General features: G+C 33.6%; 1 protein-coding gene and 1 pseudogene across 1 annotated transcript; both read right to left on the bottom strand.

Annotated features, from left to right (window-relative positions):
- Window positions 1-297: 297 nt before the first annotated feature.
- Window positions 298-4,528, bottom strand: LOC129895533 (uncharacterized; annotated as a pseudogene).
- A 3,851-nt stretch (window positions 4,529-8,379) lies between these two features.
- Window positions 8,380-19,028, bottom strand: LOC129883928 (glucosidase 2 subunit beta). The gene is made up of 16 exons (XM_055958366.1): window positions 18,668-19,028; window positions 18,241-18,363; window positions 17,391-17,486; window positions 16,698-16,937; window positions 15,533-15,729; window positions 13,562-13,675; window positions 13,402-13,467; window positions 10,782-11,142; window positions 10,599-10,703; window positions 10,409-10,510; window positions 10,241-10,298; window positions 10,056-10,124; window positions 9,326-9,413; window positions 9,171-9,232; window positions 9,019-9,070; window positions 8,380-8,906 (listed from the first exon to the last, which is right to left on the bottom strand). The coding sequence occupies exons 1-16, from the start codon at window positions 18,777-18,779 to the stop codon at window positions 8,844-8,846; spliced, it is 1,908 nt and encodes a 635-aa protein (XP_055814341.1). The 5' UTR covers window positions 18,780-19,028; the 3' UTR covers window positions 8,380-8,843.
- Between the last annotated feature and the right edge of the window lie 1,430 nt (window positions 19,029-20,458).

The raw sequence follows: 20,458 nt of genomic DNA, 5'->3' as shown, positions 1-20,458 counted from the left end.
GCTATCTTACGCGCATATTTAATTAAAAAAAAATTAAGTGTGTTACTTGTGAAAATTTGTCTCAATCATGGCACTATTAATATATTATAACTTTTTTTTGTTCTTTCAGATAATCTTTTTTATCATTTTTCTTTATTCTATTGTTCCTCGCCATTAAATCCCTCCCTATTGTCTTCCATCATCCTTGTTATACCTCACATGAATCAGAACTAATCATGATACTTAATTTCAAATACCGCAATGTAATTAAAGAAAAATACTTCTTCTATACATTTCGGGAAAGAATTACCCATAGAATTAATTTGAAAAATAAAATAGTACTACTATAGTAAGCATCGCAATTTTCTCATTAGTAAAGCATTCCCTCAATTTGACTTTTGCCTTGTTTGAACCTCTCGTGTGAATAATATCAAAACATTCACATCGATACATCTGAAAAAACATAAAGGCAACAAAAAAACATTATTATTTAATTTTAATAATTGTAACATAGTCAAAATTATTATTTAATTTTAATAATTATACATAGTCAAAAAGTAAAAATAAAAGAAAAAGAAACTTACCTCTATACATTTTGCTCTAGGAGAGTAAACTTGAATCATGTTGACATAATTTGCCGGGTGGTTGCCCGAAATTCATTTTTACTCCTCGTTTTTGCAATAGTTTTAAAGAAAAAAACATCGTTAAACATGTAATATGGAGGATTCTTAGGTTTTTTAACCCAAGTTTTAAATGTTTGAATAGGTTTAATTAAATGACTTCTCGGCATAATTTTCTCACAAATTTAAATTGAATATCCTCATGATACTGAAAATGTCCAATTGCTAGACCTGTAATGCCATATTGTTTATTGTAATATACGAGATTGATCGAATTTTACTGCTTTCATAAGGTGTTTAAGTGATTGTACATGATCCATCAAAGAAACAATTGGCACTATCAAATCAATATGGTGAAGTGACATAAATGGTGTTTTTGGATGTGATGATAATAACTCTGAAATATCACCACGCATATCGAGCTGCAAGAAATATTCGAGTATTATAAGTCAAACGAATAATTGAAAAAGAAATACATTAGTAATATATGTTGCTTTCTACAAATAAAAAATATTTCTAAGTAGAAATTATATGTTGCAAATAAATATATGTTGTTTGTAAATACTATTCCATAATAGAAAGCACTTGTCCTTAAAAAGAAAAATAATAATATATACTTTCCTGATAATAAATATTATTGTAAGAATATCTACAAAATCATGTTACTTATTAAAATAATCACAAATAAGTTTTTGTAAGAAATGTGAGAAAATTAGTAACTTGAAAAATAATAACTAACATACTATAATAAGTTAAATTATGTTGATAACGTATATATAACTTAAATCCTGATTTACCTAGTATAAGCATACAAAAATTGTATCAACTTTCAAAACTTTGACCAATCTCATTCTGCATTTCTGCTTTTCCTTCCTTGTGCGTGTCGAATTTTTCAAAAATAATACATTTTTGAAGAATTCAACTTGCACCTATTAATATTTTTAAAAATTTCGAGCAAAACAGATGAAATCCCACATCTTTCCCAAACAAAAGAAAAGAGAGAGGTATATTGGTCGACTCGATATGAATATAATAATATCTTTTAAAAAATTCGAGCATCATAGACTAAATCCCACATCTTCACCAAACAAATGAAAAGGGAGAGACATATTGGTTGACTCGACATGAATATAATATTTTTTTAAAATCCAATCATTATAGACTAAATCCCACATCTTCACCAAACAAAAGAAAAGGGAGAGATATTTTTTTTTTTTTTTGAACAAAAACCACCAAAACAGATTTGGCAGTGATTTATTAGAACAAAATGATCCTTACAAAACATTGTCAAAAGATAAAGAAAAGCATAAAATTAAAGGGATGATTTACAGCCAACCAAACAAGTGTAATTCTGCTGCGACCTCCAGCCTTACCTCAATACCATTTCAGACACCAACAAGCTCTCACCAGGTGCTATGGTTCAAAGTCAAAAGAATTATAATTCATGCTTGAAAGTTGTAGTAGGAATTCTCGTTCACTCAGTTGTAACTGTAATTATGTTGATGATGCGAATACTTGTCATCGAATCAGCTTCGAAGCTCTTATTTTTCTTCCGACTTGATGTGGTGCCTAATTATTTGATGCAGCTCTCCTGGCAGTTGTTAATCTCCGGGTATATTGTGATCTTTAGCTCTCCTAATCCTCAGATATGGTATTTGGAACTTTTCTGTGTTTAGCATCTTCCTTGCTGTGACAGGAAGTGAACAAAAATTATCAAAGAGATGGTTACCTGCAAAATCAAGAGCATAGTTTGTTAAGAAATCAGCCAACCCATTTCCTTCCCTCAAGACATGTTCCACCCTCACTTCCTTATCCCTCCTCAGTCTGTAGATATCATTTGTGATCATTGATATGCTCCATGGGGTCTCCCACTGCCCAGTCAAAATCATTTTCATTGTCATTGAGTCTGTTTCCAACACCACTGGTAGGAGTTTGTGTGTAACACAGTGCTGAAGTCCCTCATGTAATGCCCTCGCTTCTGCTATCAAATTTGATCCATCTGGTATCCTTCTTGCTGCTGCATACTGAAGGTCTCCTACTGCATTTCTAATACAAAAGGCAACTGAGCTTGGTCCAGGGTTTCCCCTCGAAGCTCCATCAGAATTACATTTGTACCATCCCTGTTCAGGAAACTCCCATTTCACTATTCTGGTTACAAGTTTTGGCCTGTATGTTTCAAATTTTTTCAGTATTTGAGGTATGCATCTTGGTAAGTTTTCCTGCCCTTTGTAGCTCATTCTAGTCAATTGATATGTAATCATGTTTATCTCATAAATCACTTTGTTGATGGACATCTTCCCTCCATGTAGCACTGTGTTCCTCCATTTCCATATCTGCCACATTGTGACCATTGGTATGGCTTTGAAGCTATTTCTTAACTTTGATGGAAACTCTAAATTCCACCATAGTTGAACTAGTTTCCTTAATTGCTGAAAATGTGTTGTGATGCCAACAGCTGCTTTTAGATATTTCCATACTGCTGTAGCCAATTTTCCTGTAACAAACAAGTGTTCCACTGATTCATGTTGTGGTGGATCACAGCAGTAGCATGTTGTCTCAGTTTCTATCCCCAAGCTTCTTAATATATCTCCAAGTGGTATTTTGTTTTTCCACAATCTCCAGAAAAAGAAAGATATCTTAAAAGGGACCCCTGATATCCTATAATTATAACATTTTAAAAAAAATTCAAGCATCATAGACTAAACCCCACATCCTCAACAAAAGAAAAGGGAGAGATATATTGGTCGACTCGACAGGAATATAACAACATTTTTTAAAAAAAATCCAAGCATCATAGACTAACACATCTTCACCAAACAAAAGAGAAGGGAGAGATATATTGATCGACTCGATATGAATATAATAACAATTTTTAAAAAATCCCAGTATCATAGACCAAATCTCACATCTTCACCAAACAAAAGAAAAGAGCGCTTAGAGATATATTGGCCGACTCGACATGAATATAATAACATTTTTGAAAAATTCAAGCAGACTAAATTCCACATCTTCACCAAACAAAAGAAAAGGAAGAGATGTATTGATCGACCCGACATGACATGAATATAATAACATGTTTGGAAAGATGGGGCAACTTACATGATGAAGACCTTTAAGAGGAGAAAACCCAACTCCAAGATCCACAATGCAAACCATAGTAATAAGATCAGCAGAATCTAAAAATGGATATCTCCTTAAACAACTTTCAATATCTTGAGCCAATGCTTTTGCCAATGGAAAACTCATAATAAATCCAGCACCTCCAAAACCTTGATCAAAAGAGAACCAAAAATTTGACAAAATGTACTCACTTTGAGCCCCAAAATAGTAGTACTTGTTATGATCATATTTTGCAAGAACATCAACAATATTTTCCACGATAAACATCGAATCATCGTCCCCCAGAACCACCCATCTAACACCTTCATGTTTTTGTTCAAAAATTTCCATGATACCATGTACCATTCTAGCTTGAATTGGTGCAACATGTTGAGTTTCTTGAAGTAATTTGGTTATATTTTTTGAAACTCTATAAGGGGGTGAATTTTTTTACCATGGCAACAAAGTTGAATTAGGGGCCACATCAAGTAGCAAGTACCCTTTTGTCACATTTAGCCTCCACCATGATTCAATATAATTTTTTCCTATAATGCCATGCTTTTTGAGAACCAAGTAGGCCAAAAAGTAAATGGCTAAGATTTGTGGGGTTTGGTGATGAAATTGGTAGATTATTATTATTATTAGAAGAAGAAGAAGATTCTAATAACTCATTAAGGTGATGAACAATTTGGATCTTTGAAGAGAAAAATTGAGGCTAAGTTAAGAAATAAACCTAAAAATAGAACAACTTTGCAAAGGGAAACCACAAGATACTTATCAAATAAAGATACAAACTTGTCTCTCAATGAATCAAATGAAAATTGTGACATTTTTTTTTCTTTCTTGAATTGGGAATGAAGAATTCAACTCAAATGAAGCAAAATGAATTTGTGTGATAGTTTTATTTAGGATATATATATATATATATATATATATATATATATTATATATTATTTTATTTATTGTAATTTATTTTTCAGGATATATATGGTGACTAGGGTGATCCTTTAGAAGGAAACACATTTAATATTTGCAATCTAGTGCTATATTCTCAAAAGGTAGCTACAAAAGCCATTCTAATTAAGGAAAAATAATAATAACAAGTAATATTCATTAGAGGTAAATAAAATAATTTTAAACATATAATACATTAATTTTAAAAAATGGTACATGGTAGAGAAAATGCAAATAGTAACTACATGTAATAATACAAGACTTACAAGTAGTGAATTGTTTATATAGTAGGTAATGAGTAGGAAGGAATTACTGTGGTTAGACTTGCGAAAATAATCAATATAATTAGTTATAACATTTATCACTAATTAGCTCATAGATTAAAAAAATGATAATTTATGGCTAATATATTTTGAGGTCGATTAACTTGTATTCACGTCAAAATCTTCTTTTTTTTTAAGATCAAAATCTTATGTACTAAAGATTACTTCATATTTAATGTTTGAACCTGAAATCCCCTACTTAAGAATGGAAAGATGATTACAATTTTCTTAATTGTTATGGTAATTAAAACTATAAAAACTATTAATATTTTCCCTCCATGAATTAGGCTCCTTATTCAAATAGTGAATTCCTAATGCCTTTCTTATTATTTTTTCTTGGCATATTTTAATTTGTGCGGGACCAACAACAGCATTATGCATTGGTAGAAAAAGAGAGAAAAAACTAACTTTGGTTATATTGATGAAATCAAATATTTGCTTTTCTTTTAATTTGTCATCTTTAAGTCATTTTCCTTTTTATACTTGAGTTACAAGTATTAAATCAAAATCCTTGGATTATCTATATGTAATTTTCTTCAAAAATATATTAATATAATATGGAAACAATATAAAGAAAAATGGCCTAGGAAGGGAAAATAATAAATAACTAGCCATTTGTTTAATCCACTATTGAATAATTTGCCTTTTTTAGAACTCGTATATATATATATATATATATCCAGAAAATTATATTGATATCTACAAATCGAGAAACGACTCTAAGTTCATTTTAAATGGCAAGGCCTGCTTGTTTTTGCTTGATTCTGGTAAGTTTTCTAGTACGGAATTTGTTGTTTAGAAATAAAATTTGTCTGACTAGTGTTGCTCTTGAATATTTATTTATGTATTCATTACAGACATTGATAATGTTGTTGGTAGCTGCTATATTGATACCTTTTTGGGTCAATAAAGTCAACAAAATTGAAAGTGAGATTAAGGTACTGTCTCACATGTATTTAATTATTTATTTACTTTAATTGACATGTACATTGAAAATTTACATAGTCGATTCCAATTAATTTGTGATTGAGACATAATTGTTAGTAATTGTTTTGGATCATTTGGACAAATGGTAAAAATAATTTCCTATCTTATTAAAACTATATATTGAACTTATTTGACCTAATGAGAATTAAAATTTGATATCTTGGTTTCTATATTTGTAGAATTACTTACTAGTGGATATTTTAGCCTTTTCCCCTATTGTTACAAACATATGATTCATTGGGTGATAAACAAAATAGAGCAAACCTAATACTCGTGTCTTAATTATCCTTTCACTGAGTATCAAAGAACAATAAAAATGGCATTATATATATATATAACATATTTAAAATAGATCTAAGTGTACTCATTGTTCAAAAATCTATAGAATCAGTAGTTAGCAAGATCTATTCCGAATTTTATTACACGATAACTTGTAATTATCTTTTAGGTAACATGATAATGTAGAAAATTCTATTACACTGCCAACGTATAATCAATGTATGGTTGAATTTTCAGGTATATACATCAGGCAAAGTAGAAGATGTTCTACTAAGCCATATGCACATGACTATGAAATTTGGCTTTATATTAATCATCTTAATGATGGTTACTTTAGCCATCTCCACAGTTAGTTTTATTATACTAACAATAAGAGGTGGAAAAACAGAGATATCTTTGTCTGATGAACTTACAAAGCAAATGGAATCAACTCAAGAAATGAAGGAAGAAACAATTGATCAGGAACCAGAGGTGGAGGCTGCTTACCACCTGAGACAGAACGAACGTTCTAGTGAGAAATTACCTTTAACAGGAAAGAAAATCTTGTTGGTTGAGGATGATACGACGTTAGTTACAATTTCCCAAAATGTGATTACTATGCTTGGTGCAACCATTTACATATGTACAAATGCTAAAGAATCTGTTGATTATGTTCGTAAAATCCTCAGAGATCAACGCGATATAGGACCATCCACTCCTTCACCACCATTTGATTATATTCTTATTGATTGTGAGGTAAGTAAGATGTGATTCATTTTCATCTATGTTGCTTAGATCACTACACTTTTGGAGGATCCGAGAAACATAAGTTGAAAACATACTGTATTACATTGTTAGTATATATAACTTAATTATATCGTTGTTTTGTTTTGTGACAGAAGCTAAACATATCAGGATTTGCAGCAACAATATGCATTAGGAAAGAATTGTTACATTATGGATTCAGAATTCCTATAATAGCTTTGACAGTACATACAAAGATGGAAGTGATAGCCAAGATTACTGAAGCTGAAATGGACTATTACTTACCAAAACCACTGAGGCCTGATGTGCTTTTGGAAGCTATACACTATTTTGAGAATGGAAAGTTATTTAAGAGATTATAAAAACTCTGTATTCTATCGAGTCATTATGAAGTAAAATTTCTCAGAAAACTCTTGTAGAGGTCCGCGAGAAATGGTCCTCCAGTGTCTGTTGTCTTAGTTTTTATGATGTGTTCAACATTATTATGCATAAACAGAGTTTTACTTTGAAATACACATATGTTTGATATGTTTTATTGTAACTTAATCCTTGGAGCAACGGTTAAGTTGGCTTTCTGTGATATATAGGTTGTGGGCTTCCTATATTACACCCCCTTGGGACTCGGGCCTTCCACAGACACAGGATGCTTCGTGCATCGTATAACCCTTCTTCTTATTCTTCTTTTTTTGGCTTAATGCATCATCAACATGTGAAAAAAGCTTTGACAACTCTCTCAAGATTAATTATTTTTATAGCTTTCAAAGCTGCCAGTAGGAATTCATTTATATCCAACAAAAAAATATTGAGCAAAGTGAAAAAATGGATTCTTTTGGCTCATGTTTCACATTTATAATCTAGATTTCTTTTATGAAATTGGTGTCAAGGAGAACTTGCACACACTTCGACTTTTTCAGTAAGTACTTGCTACTTTAAACATGCCAACATATTGTATGGGGGCAAAACAACAATAGCTTAAGGCCTTTTGCCATTATACTATATATATAAGATATGACTTTTTATACTACAAACATAATATCTTGAACATCCTTAGTGAAATTCATGTCTTCGCCATCAGGTGCTATAATATCAATTCAACAATACCTAATTCCAAGTCTTCGTCCACCAAGATTTGGACATATGAAAAGAAATAACCTACTATATTTTTATCTCCGTTAGAATTTGAACCTAAGGGGCTGAGACCTCAGGATTTTCAACCCACGCCATTGACATTGCTAAGATGATTTATGCAGTGTATCTTTACAATTTCAAAAGTCCTTCCATAAGGAGGTTCTTCTTGAAGCTTATCTCAAATAAAAATGCAGTTTTCAAAGAAGAGAATCCCTCCACAGTTTCAGCTACCATTAAAAAGCTAAAGAAAAACAAGAGACGTCGAATTAAAACGACAATTGGTACAACTATGATAAATTTTCCTGATTACAAAAATTTGTAATTCCATATGCTATCGTTCTCATTTCTAAAATTTGAGCACTGGCTGTGACCACCATGGATCATCTTTTTCCTAAGCCAAGTAACACAATATTGTAAGTTCAAATGAAGTCGAAAATATAAGTCTTTCAAAGGAATAATTTTGTCCTAATACTGGCTTCACTCATCCAAAATCTTCAAATAGCCTCCAAGCTAACCATCTACGATATTCTTGTTGGAAGCAATGTTTCGCATTTTTAAGGAAATTGGCAACTACATCAGAAGTGAGTTCCAGAGTAAAAATATAAAGGGGGTACGACTTCATATATGGTTAATACTGTTCTTGAGAAAATACGCCAATGGATCAACTTTGCCCGTTTTTGTGTCCCTTGAGGCAAATGGTGGCATTCCCAAGCAGGCCTAACCGGAGAGGTCACAGTTCATCATGGTCTTGTGGTTGCTCCCTATTCATCATCTCTAGTTTATCTTGTAGTTCCTATAACATAAACTCATTTCATCTTTAGTTAATGTCACAGGAGGATAAAATAGAGAAGCATTGTATGGAGTGTCCCGGGTTGGGGGACCAATATAGAGGTTAAGAAGAGCACCTTCAGTTTTTCTTCCAGACAAAGTGCCGGTGTAGACAAAAACGCTAAATATCTGCCATAACAAACTACAAGTCAGATTAAAATGTACAAGAATCCACTAAACACATAAAGCATGCAAAATGCTGAGTACACAAACACAGATAAATGCTTACTCGCAGCGGCTCGGTTCATCTATATCAGTTACCTCATTTTTCAAACCACACCTTAATTTGACCTGTACAAATTGAAAACAATTTAGAGAGCAAAAGAGGAATATAAGAAGAATGTTGTAGATACAAAGACAATCAAATTAGTCACGTATCCTCACCTTTAAACTTCTATCTGGCCCATTCCAGCAATGGTCGCCGCTTGTAAATTGCATAGTTCTGTAGGAATCCTCAAATTTATCCCAGTTCCTTTGATGACACATGGGAGAAAGAAAAAAAAGGTATAATGAGTTCTGAACTTACAACATTCAGGCAGAAAAATAAAGATCTAGAAGAGACCCAGACCATAACTTTACATGTCAAACCTAGAACTATGTAAGCCGAGAAATCCCCAAGGGGCAATGGCGACTTGCCCTTGGTTCTAAACTCGATGGATATTAGCCCCCCACCCTTATTCACTTAAACACCAGGCTATTTTCCGTATTACGATTTGAACCCGTTCACATGCAGCTATCTACAATCAACAAGCACGTGTTGTGCTCTTACCACTAGACCCTTATCCAAAGTTCGAACCTGTGACATGCAACTAACCTAACACATCACGTATTGTGCTCTTACCACTAGACCAATATCATAGAAATTGTGTTTCAATAGACCAGCTTTATGTATAAGCTATCTCTTACATTACCTAATCAAAATGCAGAAACTCTATGATAGGTCTGCCATGAATATTTAATACTTGAGAGAAAAACAAAGAGCAGAAACTCTAAATAGTAAAAGTATATTTGCAGTACAATTCATGCTTGCCTACTACTTCAGAGACAATCAACTTCAATTTACAGTGCTGAAGGACTCAGTTAATGCAGATGTGTAAGATGTCAAAGAACCAACCCCAAACGAGTTGTACTGTAGCCCTCAACTTGGGTAGCTTGTTTGAAAGGACAAATTTTGTATGTGTACCTGAAGTAAAAGTATTTGTTAGTGTATGCTAAAGAATCATAACTTATTAAATATATTCCTAAATAGTAAAACGTTAACTAAAACTAATGTTAACAAGACAATGGAAGATTTATCACTTGTTCTCCTTGCTCTCGAAACATTGACCATGGAATGAATAGAATTCCTTCTCTGGTCCTGCAATAGAACTAGTGGTTCAGCAATCAGCATTACAAAATCATTCACCTTCTTAGAGAAGGTAAGTTGTAGACGAATGCTAATAAACACAAACACATAAATTTCTATACCAAAATCATGTTTCAACTTTTGCTTCAAGCTAGATAGCCTTGATTCGATTTTTGTCAACTTAGCACTTGCCTCATCGTACTCTTTGCGTATGTGGTCCGCATCTATGGGAGCAAAAACAAAACAGCATCCATCATTTTCCTTCTCATTAGAAATAAAGAGCAGAAAATTGGATGAAACCTCAGTTACTACCAGAAATGTTCACTGGAGTTTGGAACAAATTGAAAGACCGAAAAATTCTCTTTACAGTTTGTTGTATCTTCTCCGTCCAGGAAGGACTAGTTGTGGTTGTAGAATCTGGATAATTAAAATATAACGTATTAAAATACTACTAGACGTAGGCATCAAATGCAATAGAATTACTTTCCTGCATACCTGCAAAATCGGAATCATCATCAGACTCTGACTTGTATGAAGAACTTGAATCATGGTCCTCTCCAACAGAATCTTCAACGTGGTCCTCACTGTCATCATCGTCATACTTTTGTTCATCATCGTCATACTTGTGTTCATCATCATCATCATACTTGCGGTCATCAGCATCAGAATCGTATCCATGATACTCCTCTTCATGGGTATCAGATAGCACCTCATCATGGTTATCATGGTTGCTATCTGTACCAGCCCCAACTGACTCAGTTTCCTGTTCGCTCTTTTTTCCTAACCAACGAGAACCAATAACACGTCCTAACTCCTCCTTTGACAGTGACTCAGTATTTTCAGTAGCATCTTTCTCCTAAAAGCATAAAAATGAGTCACAAGATTAAGATTGTTAACATCATTAAACAAAATCTGCGACCATTATTCTCATGCTACCTTAGTAGTAGACAAGGCAGCTATACATGCGCACTGAAATTAGGTCCTTCCTAATGCACTATGATTTGGTACAAGCAATTACTCCAAAGCTAGGAAAATCAAATTATACAACCCTACTCCTGTGCCCCTCAATCCCATATCTACTACTTAGTCAGGCCCTTAACTACTTTCAGCCAGAGATGGAGCCAAGATTTGAGGTTTATGGATTCAGCTAAGGGTGACAAACTGGCGGGTCGAGTCGGATATGAGCTGTTCAAAAATGAATCGGATGAAAACGAATAAAATATCTGACTCACCCTTACTTGATGTGGATAAACCAATGAATAAATGCATATTTAAATTATCCATCGTTTCTTATTATGTAAAAGAAATAAGTACTCATAGATTACAAATATTTTTTCTTCTTTCTTTTTCTCCTTTTAGAGTGTGTTTGGTATGAAGAAAAATATTTTCTTCTCTTTTTGTAATATATAATAACCTCAATTATAAAAACGAGCATCAATATTCAATATATTTTTTAAAAGGTAACGAATCCTAGATAACTTTTCTTAAAAATCTGATTTTGGAATTGCATTTGTGAAATAATGAAAAGAAATAAGAGTCTCTTTTATTTTAGGGAGGACGTGTATGCTTTTTCCGTTGTAATTTTATGTTTTGTTTTTTAAAATAAAAAAAAGATTGAAAAGAAACTTTAGATGTATATGCAAAGGGGAAAATGATTCAGGTTTACATTTTCTTTTAAAAAGAGAATAAAGCATTTTAGCTAAAAAGGAGAAGACAATCTGGGAGCAAATGGGATTCGACCCCGCATATTAGGCTACACTGAATCTTTATACCTGATCCTTGCCGCTGTCCCACCCATTTGTCTTGTTAAGTGGGTTCGTAGGTTACATTTTAATATATTTACTAGCATTTTTAAATATAAATACAAGGTTACGTAAAAGATACTGGGTTCATCCGAACCCCCCCCCCCCCCCCCCCCCCCCAATGCACTGTAGCTCCGCCCCTGCTTTCAGGGCTATGTGTCCAATAGAGACAAGTTCCATAAGTTTTTAGCCCTTTGCACATGAAATGCTAACATATAACCACAATCAAGCATGATCATGAAAAAGGATCTCATATAACCACTACACCCCCTACACCCACACCCAACCACCCGGGCAGGTTTCCACTTTTTGTGCCTTGTTTCAAAGTAATGTGCCTTTAGATAGTACTAGATATGTAGCGGCTTGATCATTCGTCAACTATGTATAAGAGTGCATTTTCTGTTATTTCAATGATGAAATGTGGTTATTACATTCATTTCTCTAATAATTGAACTTCAACTTTCCAGTTTCGAGTTATGCTCAAAGCAAGGTCAAGTTACACATTTCAATTCTTTATGAGCACAAGATATTCAATGCAAGTGGAAAGATATTTAGCTCAGTCAGAGTATCATGAGGAGGTTAAAACGGTTTCCTTAGGAACCTGGACCTGAAGTAAAATTACAAGTGTACTTCTATAGTTTTTGTACATTTAAAAAGAAAGATCTCGAGACCCAAGTTTCATCTAAGGGAAAGTTCTAGCCTCCCAACAAAAAGTGGAAACCTGCTGGGAGGTTGTAGTTTTTGCACTAATAGACCTTTTCCTGATCATGCTTTCACAAACTGCTAAAAGTTTGTTTATGTTAGTAATTCTTGCTATAGGTAATGGTAAAAGTACTGTTTTGCAACTAAGTGCAGTGTCCTCCCTGAGATAAGAATTTGATGGTACAAATGAAACAAGCATAAAAAAAAAAAGAGAATAGATCTCATTTCCATTTCCTCATTTTTTATGCATGAAATTCCTAACTCAGAGAATCAAAAGATTTTTTGCATGTAAGCAAGTTATTTAGGAATCCACACTAAAAGAATGGCCTCCAGCTGAGGCACCACGACTTCATTCAAATACCACCTTTTCCTAGTACTTCACCACATATGAGCATATTAAATTACACTGCTTTAATTATAGCTCGTTATTTTATTGAAGTAAAAAAAGTACACTGCTTCTGGAGAAACTTATCAGAAGCAAGGATTTCATATTAGATTAAAAGAAATTAGGTCAAACCGATTGAAGTAATAAGTACGTAGCTCACAACATAGCCAAAAAGAGTGAAGATAGGTATAGAGAAAAAGTGGTAGTTTTAAATCAATAATTGTACCTCATTTCTGCTACTAACATCAGCTTTATTGTTGTTGGTGGACGACTCCTCTTTTGTTTCAGGATGCTATACAAAATGAGATTCTGGTTAATAATGATAAACCAAATACTTTTTACAGTATCAGATGGGAAGGAACTTGGGCTTCTCAAAGACAACAAACCTGAGAAGAGTCCTCGGGCACCTGCTCTACCTCACCAACTGGAAACTCATCCTTCATGGAATGGTCACCGTGTTGTTCTTCATCTGCAGCTTTGTCATGACCTTCTACCACATCCTGATATAAATATATGACATAAGTACAAGATCAAGCAACAAAAATGCATAAAGGAGACTTTCTTTTTGACCAAAATAAAATACATACAAGAGACTTTACAGCACTATTTGTAGATAATATATATTCTTGGAATACGAACATTTAAAGCCAGTTCCACATGTTCTAATAGACCATATTTCTATTATGCTCAAGGGCATTATAAACTCCAGAAGGGTGCACGGTTCGATTCTCTTGGGAAGTGAAAAGTTTTATTTCTAAACAAAAGCAGACTCCTCCTGCTGCCAAATTTGCACATCTCACAATGTGTTGCAGAATTTTATCAACAACATACTAGTGTAATCCCACAAGTGGGGTTTGGGGTGGGTAGAGTGTACGCACACCTTGCCCCTACCTTGGGAGGTAGAGAGGTTGTTTCCGATAGACCCTCGGTTCAAGGTAAAGCATATCAAAAAAAGAAATAACAGAAACAGAATTTTATCATAAAGAAAAATACTAGGCATAATGGGACATAACAATTATCAGTCACAAAAACCAAATTAGTTATGCTGCATGTCCGTGTGAAAGAGAAGTGTAAAATAGATTCACGACTAAAAATAGAGAAACATTAGGATCTTTGGAACCATAAAAAATCATTTGTCTGAGTAGTTATACACTTAATGGACCCACGACAAAGTAAATCCTGAACATTCGAGGGGACAGTGCTTTCCAAGTAAAATTAGTCAAAAGGGCTAAGCAACCTGTGAAATGAAGAGGTGAGAGTATAAACAATTACAAGCATGAAACAAAAACTTCAAATATGAAGATCTCATGAAGCAGCAAATGTAAACTGCTAAAAAAAGCCTTCTTTTGAAATGTGAATACAATACCTTTACTTATTATTGATAGAGGAGCTAATGCAACAGTGTGAGGCTACATCATCATTCATAAGAAAGAGAATAGTGGCATCTCTAGGCGAACATCTCCACTAAACATATAGCATTGATTTTCACTTTCAAGGACACGAAGCATGAATGAATAACATATTGAGGATCTCCACTAAACATATAGCATTGATTTTTACTTTCAAGGACACAAGGCATGAATGAATAACGTATTGAGGAAATAACTTAATTCTATTAAGTCATACTTGCTCCACTAAACATAAACCATTGCCTTTCACTTTTAAAGGACACAAGGAATGAATGAATGACTAATCAAGTAAGTAACTTAATTTTCCCTAAGTCATACGTAATTCGGATCATTTACTATTATAAAGACTCCAGAACTTAACCTAAATGTTTGCAATATCTAGTTTTGTTATGGTTGACACAAGACTTTCTTCACATCTTCCCTTCCTTGGGCATTTTATGCCCACAATTAAAGAGCTAACAGCGCAAGCTGAAACCATGAAATATGACAGTTAAATCCACCTACACCTAGAGCTTTGTTAATAATTGAATTTATTCTAGTATGGTAATTCTGTCAATGCGACATTTTTTTTATATCAGTTTTCCTAATCCCTTTTTTAAGCCTGGGGAAAACTGTAACCCTCCTTCTAATAAGCATTTCTGTGGGGGAATCAAGTAAGGGTACCAAGTTTTATACCCATGAAAATCATTACTTTCTAGAATTGTAAAGAGCTTTTGATAGATAGGACATCTACAAAGTCCAAAAACAATGGTCGATTTAGTGCGCGACATAGATGTGGAGAATCAAATGCCTAAAACATGTGAAGGGGAAAAAATGAGTCAGCAGACCAGAACTCTTTCCCCAAGTTCCACTATCTACTTCTATAAGATATTCTGATATCCTTAACTACTATTGTGTGTGTTTAACATCATATAATAATGTAACAGCTATAAAGATAAAATAATTAACCTTTCCAGAAGGAGAGTCTTCCAGGAGACCAATCTTATCGTGGATGTCACTCTTCACAGCTTCTTCCTGAACTTCAGTTTTCTCCTCAACTTTGCTTGCCTCTAGCTTAGCATCATCAGCTTCCTTTCGATCCTTCTCTTCCTTTTCTCTCTTTAACCGTTCTTCCTCCTCAGCCTTCTCTATTTGTTCTTTTTTCTCTAGATCAAGAGAAGTGAACTTATAAGAAATGATTAGAAGGAAATTGTTGAAACCTTGCTAGAAGAGAAACAAATATTAGTGCGTGAAAACCTCATAAACTACACAAACATTGGACTTTTCTCACGTGACTTGTAGAAAATGAACAACAAGAAAAGTGACAAGGATAACAATAACTAGTCTAGAAGGTTGCTCTACTTGGCATAGGTGAAAATACCTTATTGAACATGATAACAGCCTTCTAGTTTCTACAAGGTCTCAGATCAGGTGACTTTTAGATATCTATTCCCTATAAATTAACAAGATATGTATAACAAACACTTTGTCTTTCTCAAATTGTTCTCTATGGTCAAAATCAATCATGATATAATCTGTGTTTTATGAAATGGAGTAGCCTTGTGGAGAGGCACTATATATACCAGAGTAAGGTCTTGGAAACAAATGGAGACAACCTATTTGGTTATGCATTTCCGCCACATTTAAATCTCTTCCCATCAAACAGAGCCAGGTGTTAATTACACAGGAAGCAGAGAGCCGGAATTGTATAGGACCTCATGTTCAGGAACATTGCAAGATTGCGAGATGGTATATCTTCCAAACTTGCTTGAGCTCTTATTCAGGGAAAAGATCTCAATGACGTGCACAGACTATTGAGAGAGGCTGGAAAGAGAAATGGTTTTAGAGAGTTTAAGAAGGGGAGACAATAAAGTTCTTATACTTTTTGTGGATTCATGAAGCACCAAAAAAGGAGTGTTTCTTTGCTAGGCTGGCAGTACAACAACAACAAACCCATCTCTTTTCTACTTATGCTTGTTTCATTTGTACCATAACATAGAAACTATTGATATCAGAAGGAACCATTCTGCAAGAGGTATGCAAAGCGGCCCCATTCTAGAGTACTAGTTTTGTTGATCAATTTAGGATGATAATCCTCTCATGTACAATCTTACTTGAGGGGAAAAGAACTTACCCTTAAGCTGCTCAACCCTCCCTTTAAGTATCTTCTCCTCATTTTTTAGCTTAGAGACTTCAGCTTCCTCTTTTGCTATTGCAAGTTTAGCTTCTTCAATCTCCTTCTTCCTTACAGTTATACCTTCCTGAAATGTTGCAATCTTTTTCTTCAATTTATCTCTAGCTACTCTGCCGACCTCCCAACATGTATTTGGGCACTTAACTTTACCATTATGCTCATCACTCCCATCGCAACAATCTGCTCATTTGTGCCATTAAGATAGTTACTAGTTTAGAAAAGTAAACAAACAATATTAAGAAACATAAAATATACATCAATGTAATTTTATCGACAGGAAAAGACTATCAACGATAGTCCAAAGGCAATGAAAATCATTCTACAATGACTATTTATCTAAGAAGTAATATCCTATACTGACAACGAATTCTTCAAGAACTAAAACTTTATGAAACTTAGCTTGTCCTGGATTTGAATGATGTGTGTTTTGCAAAAGCTTTTTGTTCTTTATTTTTATTTTTTTGATAACCAGTTTTTTGTTCTATTTTTAATAAGCACTTTTGTATTAATCATCATTCAAATATCTTTTTAGTTACTGCTAGAATGCACTATTTCAGATAGCACTAAGCACTGAGATGTAGAAAAGCTCCTAATCAAATGCTATACAGAAAGGCAAGAACCCAAGATTCATACCGCAAATGCCATCATTAACCCTAGATGAGTATATGAAGAGAGGAACATGTCCTGCGTTTTTGCAATAAAACTTCCCGCTGGGGCATGCCGAAGTTCCTGCAAACCAATCACCAAGGGCAAACAACTTTCAAACACATGCACACATCATAATTATAGCCAGAAAAGAAAGGCAAAATTGTTCGATCCAAAATGAAACTCTAACATACTTTTGCCTCTGTTGTACCACAAAAAAATCCTTAATTTTATAAAAAGACTAGTTATTAGTATTTGAAAGCAATGAATCCAACAGGACGTAATGTATATAGAGGATTCATATAGTCAAGTCTCAGTGGATAGAGGATTTTAGAGCATGTAGAGATCCTACTTCTTAGTGGTACAAGTCTCAGCACCAGCACAAACATAATATTTTCACATGCTTGGACTACTAGAAAAATCAGGCTCCCACGTGCAGAGGCGGAGGTAGAAGCCCAGCTACGAATTTAAAACACAGTCATTAGCACTTGAAGTAGTCGTTCTAAAATCCAGAACCCATAAAGTTGAAATTCTGGCTCCATCTTTGCCCACATGATGGGCACTTTACAAAGCTAAAGTAAATAAGTTGAAATGTCTCTCTAGTAGTTACACAATTCAATATTTGAAATTGACACGTAGCTCATTGATTGAAATGAACCAACAACAAGAACAACAACAACATACCCAGTACAATCATGGGGTCAAAGGTGGTCTGGGAGGGTAGAGTGTATGCAGACCTTACCTCTACCTCCCAGAAATGCACCATAAATGCATAAGTTTTGCATAAACAATGGAATAAGTGAGAAAATAGGGGACAATGGGGAAAATACACACAGACCTGGCTCGTCAGACCCATCAGGGCAGTCACAAAAATCATCATTGAGCTGAGCTTTAGTGAATTTCTTTGACCCATCTTTACATTTTATAGCACCAGATGATAAATCCTTGTAATAATTCTCATCTGCAATCAATTAAGAAACTCAATCAGCATTTTCACTCAATGCTAACAAAATCACAAATGGGTCATCTGCACTTCCATCAAAACACCATAATTAACAATCATTCCAAAGAAAATTTTCAAAATCACGAAATGGGTCATCTGCACTTCCATCAAAAAACCAAAATCAACATCATTTCTACCAAAAAAATATGAAATCACCAAATGGGTCATCTGAAATCCCCTTAAATACCAATATCAATCATTATTCTTGACGAAAAAATTGAAATATATAAATGGGTGTATAACAAATGAATAGAAACCTAACCTTCAGGGGCAATTCCGAGGTTAGCTATGGAAGGAAGAGATACAGATCTATCGATTGAAGATATACAGAAGATACAAGAGAGTAAAAACACGAATTGAAATCGTAATTTCATTTTTTTCCACCAAAATACGCAATTCGAAAACTAAATCTAAATTTAAATCAGCATTGATTTTCAATTCACTGCAAAAATTGTATGTATCGAACGGGATTTGCAGTGGCTAACTGATTGTATAGTGAGAACAGTTTGGAGTTTTGGGCCAATCAAGAGTATTTTTCTAGAGTTGGTAATGGAGCTCGGCTGCCATTGGTGGAGTACTTTAACGATGGCGTTTTAACACTCTTGTCACTAATTTTATTTTTCCAAGGTGCAACTCCCAGGAGCAATCGTAAAATTGTCTTAATTGCGGGTTCGAAGTCGTAGAAATAGCCATTAATGTTTTCATTATAGTAGGTCGTTAACATTCCTTTCGCAGATCGCTACCACGAAAAATTTTATGCACCAAAGTGGTTCCTTCAAAAATTTGATAGTTTATTGTGTGATTTATGTATCGAACTGTTTTTTTAATCACTTAATAGGTCGGAGAATATTTAACATGATATTCATTAAAAGATATTTATCAAGATGATAATTCAACATTATTTCATTCATTTTTATTGTAAAGCACTATTGTTAATCATTGTTATCAGTCAATTGTCCATCATTATCAACCTCATTCATAAACACCATTATCGTCAATTAAAAAGCATTAAACGAGAAGCCATATAAAGTAAAAATCTTATGTAAGGTTCTGTGGAATAGTAATAAGCTAAGTTGTTCGCATTTTTAAAAAATATCAACATGTTCATGTCAAATACTTCAAAAGTAATGTATTCTTAAAGTATTCGTCACGACACGAATCCGATAATAATTTTGGAAAATCCAAGCAACATATTCCAATATGCTAGTTTCAACGACTCTCGCTCATATACATCTTCTATTTACCTCTAGTGAGTTAGAGACAGAGTTCGAAAATGTTAAATCTTTGATGATTTCATCATTTATAATTGAGTTGCGAAAACTTTTAGATAGGTATCCTCCATCTGAACCAAATTCTTTCTGGTTAAAGAATCCCTTTCTAGTAGCTCTGGAACAATTAGGAGATTCTATACGAATTTTGCTTATGGCGGCAACATGTTTGGTCCCGCCTATGGGGTCAAATCAATACATTCTAAGAAGAAATATTGGAATATCAATCTCATCGAGATCATTGATCTCATACCAAATCCCATTAATAGAATCACATTTTCGAGAAAATACGAGACATCTAAGTCATACAAGTAAAGAAATCTATTCATTCTTAAGAAAAAGAAAAAAAAGGGATTGGATTGATGATAAAATAGAATTTTGGGTCGCGAACAGTGATTTGATTAAGGATGAAGAAAGAGAATTCTTGGTTCAGTTCTTCACCTTAACGATGAAAAATAGGATTGATCAAATTTTAGATAGTAAAGATGACTCATTTGTTATTTTTTTCTCTTACTATCACCCCAAAAAACTAAACTCCGCGTTATATAAAGTTGACAGTGTACAATTAACTTTTGAATTTGAAATTATGGCTTAAAAGAAGATTATTATAGGCAAGCATGATTCATTAAATATTGGGCATGGGGGCACGAAGAACTATAGAAATAACAATTTTTTTAATTATTATTACGTTTTTAAGTAATTCAACTTTTTAAATTTTTGGATTTTTTTTTTTAAAAATAATATCAATTAATTGAAATCCCAAAAGGAATAGGACTTGATTAATT

This window comes from Solanum dulcamara, chromosome 1 (assembly GCF_947179165.1).
Source record: "Solanum dulcamara chromosome 1, daSolDulc1.2, whole genome shotgun sequence".
In the NCBI taxonomy this organism is placed as follows: Eukaryota; Viridiplantae; Streptophyta; class Magnoliopsida; order Solanales; family Solanaceae; genus Solanum; species Solanum dulcamara.
Note: the sequence above shows the minus strand (reverse complement) of the source record. Positions and strands in the feature narration are given on the sequence as shown.

Coding starts and splice junctions, on each gene's coding strand:
- LOC129883928 (XM_055958366.1), bottom strand. CDS start 18,779: ATGAAATTACGATTTCAATTCGTGTTTTTACTCTCTTGTATCTTCTGT. Junction 15,730..16,697: donor GAGGGTTGAGCAGCTTAAGG/GTAAGTTCTTTT, acceptor CTCTTGATCTAG/AGAAAAAAGAACAAATAGAG. Junction 9,233..9,325: donor GGCCAGATAGAAGTTTAAAG/GTGAGGATACGT, acceptor CAATTTGTACAG/GTCAAATTAAGGTGTGGTTT.